The sequence below is a fragment of the Coregonus clupeaformis genome, chromosome 26, assembly GCF_020615455.1.
Source record: "Coregonus clupeaformis isolate EN_2021a chromosome 26, ASM2061545v1, whole genome shotgun sequence".
In the NCBI taxonomy this organism is placed as follows: Eukaryota; Metazoa; Chordata; class Actinopteri; order Salmoniformes; family Salmonidae; genus Coregonus; species Coregonus clupeaformis.
Window position 1 is genome coordinate 7317492 of NC_059217.1, and position 8887 is coordinate 7326378.

Consider the following 8887-nt stretch of genomic DNA (forward strand, 5'->3'; position numbering starts at 1 on the left):
GTATTTGATACCATTCCACTAATTCTGCTCCAGTCATTACCACAAGCCCGTCCTCCCAAATTAAGGTGCCACCAACCTCCTGTACTCTGGATATCATACACAGAATCACTGAAAATCAGTGGTGTAATGGAGTGTATACTCACTTCTTAATCCCCACTGATACATATCAAAGTAGTGATAGTGGAGGTTTACACCTTATCCATTAATAGGGCTGATGAAACAGATCGGAATATTTAGCTTAAAATGTTGATTAACTATTATTTCTTCACATTTTAGGTGCAGCAATGTACACACGACAGTAGGCCTACGCGTGAATGTTCCTATGCCTACCTGTCAGAATGATATCATTCATATTGAATCAATCCAGTGGCCATTTATTTTGCAAACTCCATCTCATGTGCTACAGAAACACTGCAAACCAAACAGTTATTGGTGCCTGCACACTTGAATTAAAGGGGAACTACACTCAAAAATCTAAATTTCTCAGATTTTTCCCAGACCTCAGAAGTGGTCTCCTGATGTGATTTAAGTATTGTTATGGACATAGAACATAGAATTGTGCTATTTTTCTGTTTAAAAAAATGTTGACTGAGAACAGAAACCTGAAAAAATAGGGGGAAATCTGAAACCGGTGAATTTCTGACTCAGTTGACACCCTCATTTATCTATTTCAATAGTAGGCCTACTATTAGCTTACTGCACAGTACAGCTTGGGTTGGCCTGACTGTGAAAGACCAACATGGGATTGATCATTTTAGGTCATTCAGAGTGTATGTCACTGTTTCTCATATAATTTTTCACACAGGGCGCCTTTCCTTCGCCGGGCGGGCCATTTTAATTAAACCCACTTCTCCAGGCACCACTACACCACTGCTGAAAATTGAATTATAACACGCCACAGTCCTCACGACTGACATTGGTTAGTTTCCAATGGACCTTGAACAGTATCTATAGGCTAATGATAATTCCGTTTTACTGTATATGGGAGAATTTCACTCTCATTTGTGTTTAGATGGGTGAAAAGTTAAGAGTACAGGTACGTTTAACAGAATGGAGCAAATAAGTAAGACATACAAGTACCTACAGTTAACTGCCAAAATAAAGGAAACACCAACATAAAGTGATTTAATAGGGTGTTGGGCCACCACGAGCTGCTAGCACAGCTTTAATGCACCTTGGCATAGATTGTACAAGTGCCTGGAACTGTATTGGAGGGATGTGACACCATTCTTCCGATATATTCCATCATTTCGTGTTCTGTTGATGGTGGTAGAAAACGCTGTCTCAGGCACCGCTCCAGAATCTCCCATAAGTGTTAAATTGGGTTGAGATCTGGTGACTGAGACACACACACACACACACAAACACCCTTTAAACCCCCTATGCTCCTTTGAGACCCCTCTTTCAAAGTCACTGAGATCTCTTCTTCTAGCCATGGTAGCCAAAATAATGGGCAACTGGGCATTTTTATACATGACCCTAAGCATGATGTGATGTTAATTGCTTAATCAGGAACCACACCTTTTACTCAAGTGTTTCCTTTATATTAGCAGTTACCTGTATCTTTAACAGCAAAGAGTGCACTGCAGGTACTTCAACAGTAATAGTAGGTTAGAAATGTATGTATATACTGAGGATGGGTAGATGAGAGCCTCATAGCTTGTTATGCATGCATTTTGATAGTAATACAGATCATTATCATAGCACTCCCATCAATATATTGACACCACTTCATGACTGAAAAATGACAGGTGAGTTATCGCTTTGGCAAAGATGTAAAACTATGCACCATGTACAATTTTTGGCACAACTTGAAATCTACCTGCAGCAATATCAGCACTGGCGGAGTGTCATATTGATTTTTCTTTGAAGGCCAACCAAGTTCTCTCCCGTTCCATTCCCTAGGCACCCTTTGGCTCTCAAGCCAACTGAAATGTTTTTATTTTTTTGTATAAAATAGTCAAAACCAGAACACTGAATATAGCAGTGGAGGCTCCTCAGAGGAGCAAGGGGAGGACCTTCCAACTCAGTGAATTTCATAAAAATAAAAATAGTGAAACATTAAAAAAGTTAGCATTTTAGATAAAACTATACTAAATATATTCACGTCACAAAATAACTGATTAATTTAAAACACCGTTTTGCAATGAAGGTCTACAGTAGCTTCAACAGCAACATGGTGTAGCCGGAGGACAGCTATTTTCCGTCCTCCTCATTGTTCTCACTAGGGATTCATATTTCCCCGAAAATCAACCAAGTTTCAATGTCGGGAATAATTCATATTTATCCCGATAGTCGTGGGAAATACAGCAAAAAAAGGAAGTGCCCATTTACAGCATTTAAACCAAGATATGGTCACTATGCTAGCGCTTGTGCCTCCATGTCGGCTTGGCTGCGCCACTATGTAAAGATTTCAGAGCAATATTTACTAATGATAGAGTATTGAAGAGCTCAGTGACTTTCAACGTGGCACATTCATAGGATGGCACATTTCCAACAAGTCAGTTCGTCAAATATCTGCCTTGCTAGAGCTGCCCCGGTCAACTGTAAGTGCTGTTATTGTGAAGTGGAAACGTCTAGGAGCAACAACAGCTCAGCTGCGAAGTGGTAGGCCACACAAGCTCACAGAATGGGACCACCGAGTGCCGAAGTGCGTAGCGCTTAACAATTGTCTGTCCTCAGTTGCAACACTCACTGCCGAGTTCCAAACTACCGCTGGAAGCAACGTCAGCACAATAACTGTTCGTCGGGAGCTTCGTGAAATGGGTTTTCATGGCCGAGCAGCCGCACACAAGCCTAAGATCACCATGCGCAATGCCAAGCGTCGGCTGGAGTGGTGTAAAGCTCGCTGCCATTGGATTCTGGAGAAGTGGAAACGCATTCTCTGGAGTGATGAATCACGCTTCACCATCTGGCAGTCCGACGGACTAATCTGGGTTCGGCGGATGCCAGGAGAACACCACCTGCCCGAATGCATAGTGCCAACTGTAAAGTTTGGTGGAGGAGGAATAATGGTCTGGGGCTGTTTTTCATGGTTCGGGCTAGGCCCCTTAGTTCCAGTGAAGGGAAATCTTTACGCTACAGCCTACAATGACATTCTAGACGATTCTGTGCTTCCAACTATATCCATATCTACTCTTATATCTACTCTTGTACTGTTTGTTGATCACACATTCTCTACCGAAGCTCTCATATGGGCAGCAAGTACGAGATAATGCAGAGAAGCGGGGGAAATGTTATAGTGGTACTTTAACATGCATAGGTGAGAGACATGCTTTGATAATACAACCTTTGGATTACAGAATAAAGTTAGGAATTTTCATGCAATACAGGAGTCAGGATTTTGGGTTTCAGTGGGATTGGGACTGGATAGGGAAATAGCCTAAGCTCTAGGACAGGAGAAGACAGAATTTTCCCTCATGCCTCTCTCAATCGTTAACAGACTTCATGTCTGTGACGGAGATGCCTATGTAGTGAATTGTGCATAGGCTAGGACGATATCTCAAAGAAATTTGATTAATTCTAATGTATGTTTTTGCACGATATATTCCAAACGCATGTATCAAGATTTTTTTTATTTTACGTTTTTAAAGAGCGTTTATGTCCGCTTTTTGGTCTCGTCTCCTTTGCCCCTTCTGTGCTTTGTGCACCTTCCCATGTATACCAGAGATCTGTATATAATGAGATGCTCATGTCTCCGCCCCAACAATGGGAGTCATTGTCCCAAAGGCGGGAAGGCAGGCGACAGTGGGCTTATTTTGGACAGTTTTGGCGAGAGTGAAACCTCTCGCTTTGCATCTTCCTTTCTGTTCACACACATTTACGTCATTTAGCAGACGCTCTTATCCAGAGTGACTTACAGGAGCAAGTAGGGTTAAGTGCCTTGTTCAAGGGCACATCGACAGATTTTTCACCTAGTTGGCTGGGGATTAGAACCAGCGACCTTTCGGTTACTGGCACAACGCTCTTAACCACTAAGCTACCTGCCGCCCCCTTAACCACTAAGCTACACCAAGACCCTCCCCCTGCCACTCACAACAACAAAGATGAGAGATCACCTCTTCCTCTCTGACAAGCGGTTTCAACTCTCTATTTGCATTTCAGGTTTGGTCCACCAGAATCTGTCATATGGACACAAACTCATTGAGACATTATTTTACTGTAGTAGAGCAGAAGTTAACCTTTCTAACGATACCCTTTTTATGTCGCAACTCCTCAAATTGCGCACAGAGCAGACACTACTAAAACGGGACTATCAATTAACATTGATTCTGTCGTGCGCGGTGTAGGTGAACGAATGATCTCTGCATGTGTATTTCCCACCATAAAGCATGGAGGAGGTGTTATGGTTTATTAACTGCATATGGTTCGTGTGTGCAATCCGGCAGTGTCAATTATGCGTGTGCTTTGAATTTATTGTGACTTTGTGTGAAGTAGATACACTAGGCTAAAGGCTTCCATGTGACAACCTGTTTGGATAATGTGCTATTTTCTTTTTTGCTAATCTGCTGCTGCGCATGTTGTGTATTTTGTGGAATTGCATTAGTGCGACATTGGGGGAAAATGTTTTAATTTCCCGGGTCTTGTCATTTTATTTTTCAGGAAATGTGAAGAGTTTTCCCGGGACAGTCCCGGGATCCCGGTTAACCATGTTAATCCCTTGTTCTCGCCCCCTTCCATAGACTTAATTATGACGACTTCCGGAGGACGTCCTCCAACCTACAGCAGGGATGGGCAACTGGCGGCCCGTAAGGAGTCCCGCTTTTGTAGGCCCGCTGATCAAGTTGCCCATCCCTGAGCTACAGCTAGCTAGCACTGCAGTGCATAAAGTGTGGTGAGTAGTTGACTCAAAGGGAGAGAAAGACAATAGTTGAACAGTTTTGAACAAATTAATTTATTCAAAAATGAAGGAGAAGCAGCAGATAGAGAGAGAGATATTTTGTTGTATTTCTTTTCTTCTTAGTTTACCTTTCACTTACTTAGATAATGCCGCTAATTTAGCGGCGCGCCAAGTCTAGGTCCGAAAGGCTTCTTAACAGCTTCTACCCCCAAGCCATAAGACTGCTGAACAACTAATCAAATGGCTACCCGGACTATTTACGCTGCTGCTACTCGCTGTTTATTATCTATGCATAGTCACTTTACCCCTACCTACATGTACATATTACCTCAATTACATCGACTAACCTGTACCCCCGCACATTGACTTGGTACCGGTACCCCCTGTATATAGCCTCGTTATTGCTATTTTGTTGTTATTAGTAAATCTTTTCTTAACTCTTATTTTTCTTAAAACTGCATTGTTGGTTAAGGGCTTGTAAGTCAGCATTTCACGGTACGGTCTACACCTGTTGTATCCGGCGCATGTGACAAATAAAATGTAATTTGATTTACTCAACAACCTGACTCATACAGAGAGGAATGCTATTTATGATAGCTAGCTAGCTGGCTAAGTCTATCCAACACCACAACTCTTCCAAGTCAAGCTAAGCTTTCAGTTTTATGAATTTATTGCCACCGTGACCCGCAGGTGTAACTGCTAAACTGCTTGCTATACACTGTACTGCGTTATTTTACACATGGATTGGATTGTGGGTTTACTATCGTGTTAGCTCTAGTTTGATGACTATAATGTTAATATGGTGACAACAATGTAGGCTGTGTAGCGGTTAGCAGTTATGGTATGAAGGTTTGTCTTGGATAGGTTTTTGCGCCTGGTCACAGACAGCTGTTGTGTTGTGCACTGAAGTCCACAAGTGAAGGGAAAAGGTGAGGAAAAGAGCATGTAGATTTGAGAAGGAATTATAAAACGAGCAAAGTGATGATGCTGCATGTGGCTGCTATGAAAGTGAACTGTGTGCGGGTGATCATGGGTGTATTCATTCCGCCGATTCTGTTGCAAAAATGTTTCTTAAATGGAAGCAAACTAACAAAATGGGGAGGGACCTATCTGAATTTGGCAAATAGAAACTCTTGTTTGGCCTAATGATTACACCCCAGATCAGCTAGAGGGGAAACTCCAGTCCTCGGGGGCCGGAGTAGTGTCACACTTTTTCCCCATCCCTAGCAAACACACCTGATTAAACAAATTGCATTCTAAACTGAAGATCATGATTAGTTGATTATTGGAGTCATGTGTGTTAGCTGGAACTGGGGCAAAAGTGTGACACCAATCTGGCCACCAAGGACTGGAGTTGCCCATCCCTGAGCTAGATGCTGGTAAGATTGTGCAAGGTGGTATTGAATGTGTCGCTATCTGTTACCTTGATTACTCCAATTTGTTTCTCAACCGTTAGGATAGGTTGTAGCAACCTCATGATGGGTATAGGGCTAATTGAATTCTAGTATCATGTAGTAGTATTAACCTATCGATGTTCCATTGAGCTGGGTGAATGGAATATGAATGACGGTCATCCAATATGCTGTAATGGAAATAAGGGCACACTCGTAAAAATAAAATAAATTATCCCTAATCTTAAATGGCCTGACCACCATTGGAATATAGCCTAAATAGAATTTAGCAGAGTGTATGTGGAAAAGGAAAATCACTTGCAGGCAGAACAAAATAAACTCCACCTGCAGAATACAACTGATGAAAACAACCCCTAAACTGGCGAGAAGCAGACAGAACTTGCCTAGGCTGTACATCCAGGACAAAGACGTGCCAAGGACAACGCACGGCGCGCCACTGTAACAGACCACAAACCAACCCAAACCCACCCTGCAGACAAACTCCCCCATCGCTTCACAGGATAACTGACATTATTTATCTGCCTTTGCCTGTTGTGTGTTTTCAAGTGGGTGTTTGGATTGATTCTTAAACGATGTAAGCAATTACAAGCAGAGATAGGCATACCACTCACAGCTCAATACTGCTCATTCACAGGTGAGGCATGTTGTAAATCATGTCAAATATTTTTTACATGGCACCTGAAGTCCTAACATCAAAACACCATGCCAAGGCTTACAAAATAGAGTTTGAATGGGTATGTTGATATAAACATAGTTGATATAAAAAAATATATATGACAAAAGCCTCTGTATAATGGTCACAGAAAATCTATAAACAGCCACAGGCTGTAGGTCTATGCAAAACAAATTTTTCGACAATACCACTGCCAGTGTTTATTAGCATACTTCCAAGGAATTCCTAGACATTTCCATAATTAAAGTTATCCGCGGCATCGCTGAAATGACAAGACTTGACAACAGCAACTGGCCAGCGCAGCGCTTTCTGCGCCAATGACTCGAGGCTCTTGGAAAGGAACAAAGTATTTAGCGAGCCTATACAAATAGGCTGTTGAACTAATGTTGTGCATTATAACTAGGGTACCTGGCCTATTCCCAAATAATATAGTTGATCAAAACAACAAGTTGCATTCTTTCAAGAAAGATTCCTAATTGTAATGTCTAAATCTTTACTTTAGCCTACAACGATGTCAATTATAAATCTCTCCATAAATAAATCGCTGTTTATTTACTTTTGGCCAATGTCTCCGTACTGTGCCCGGCCTGCTAGATGAATAATTGAGAGGAGCACAAACTGATGCTGAGCGCACAAATATCCAATTTCCTCATTAGGTTTCAGTGACTAACTGAAAATGTCAAGGTACAGGGTAACCAACAAGTAGGCAGGCTATCTCTACGTCCTGAACGATCTGTGTTGACAAAATTATAGACAATACAAAGTTATAACGTGCTGAAAATGTGTGTAGTTTAGGCTACAATACAATCCTTAACTGAATAGAAATTACATATTTATAGCCAACATGAAAAACGAACAAATAATTATAATGAACAAAACAGTGGCAAAAATGCAATTTAGTGTAGTGACCAAGGTGATGTTCGTGAACTGTGAGCAATAAACTTATGTAAAACAACAACTAGCCCACAACAGTTGGCAAAGAGACAATGTTGACAAATATTACGTCTTACCTGTTTGGAAGGTTAACTGCAACAAGACAGAAAACAGTACCCAGTGGTATTCCATTATTACAATTCCATCTATATTGCAGTGCTGTAACAGTGTCTATTCTCTGAAGTGCTCGCGCTTGTAAATGCCGCTGAGCGAAGGCTTGCTATACATGCAGTTGAATGTCTTAAAGACACAGTGCAGCGGGGTATTGTGTTGAAGTACTAGGATCAACTGGTGGTGACGTTGAGTTGTACTGCATCTAGAGGTCGTTAGCAGACAGCCAACAATAACAACAAGCATTTTAATTAGATTCCTTGTATACCTGAACAGACATCATTTGCATTGGCAGCTGTGAAGTCCACCAATAGTTGATCTGACAGATATTTTATTTTTTATTTTACCTTTATTTAACTAGGCAAGTCAGTTAAGAACAAATTCTTATTTACAATGATGGCCTACACCAGCCAAACCCGGACGACGCTGGGCCAATTATGCGCCGCCCTATAGGACTCCCAATTACCACCGGTTGTGATACAGCCTGGAATCAAATCAGGGGGTCTGTAGTGACCAGGGGGATAGTAGTAATGTGTATGCAATAGACTGGTTCAGTAGACAGTGTCATGTATTCATGGATGCCAAGGGAATCAATCCAGGCTTCCCCCCAAAAAAATTAAACAAAGTAAAAAACATTAAATAAATTATATTTTGTCTCTCTGTGTTTCAGAATTTTCCTTCAATTCGCAAGAGGCTGAATGTATCTCACAGGATAAAGCCGGGTCTCCAACCCTGTTCCTGGAGCGCTACCGTCCTATAGGTTTTCGCTCCAACCCTAATCTAGCGCACCTGATTCTAATAATTAGCTAGTTGATAAGATGAATCAGGTCAGTTACAACTGGGGTTGGAGTGAAAACCTACAGGAGTATAGCTCTCCAGGAACAGGGTTGGAGAGCCCTGGGATAAAGCATCCGACTG

The 8887-nt window shown here is 41.7% G+C and overlaps 1 protein-coding gene across 1 annotated transcript in view; it reads right to left on the reverse strand.

Annotated features, from left to right (window-relative positions):
- The window catches only part of LOC121540154 (mast/stem cell growth factor receptor Kit), a 34111-nt gene extending 26023 nt beyond the window's left edge, over positions 1 to 8088 (reverse strand). Inside the window, exon 1 of the mRNA XM_045207719.1 lies at positions 7936 to 8088. Coding sequence (XP_045063654.1) covers positions 7936 to 7990 — 55 coding nt within the window. The 5' untranslated portion in view covers positions 7991 to 8088. The remainder of the gene's footprint in view (positions 1 to 7935) is intronic.
- Positions 8089 to 8887: the final 799 nt, after the last annotated feature.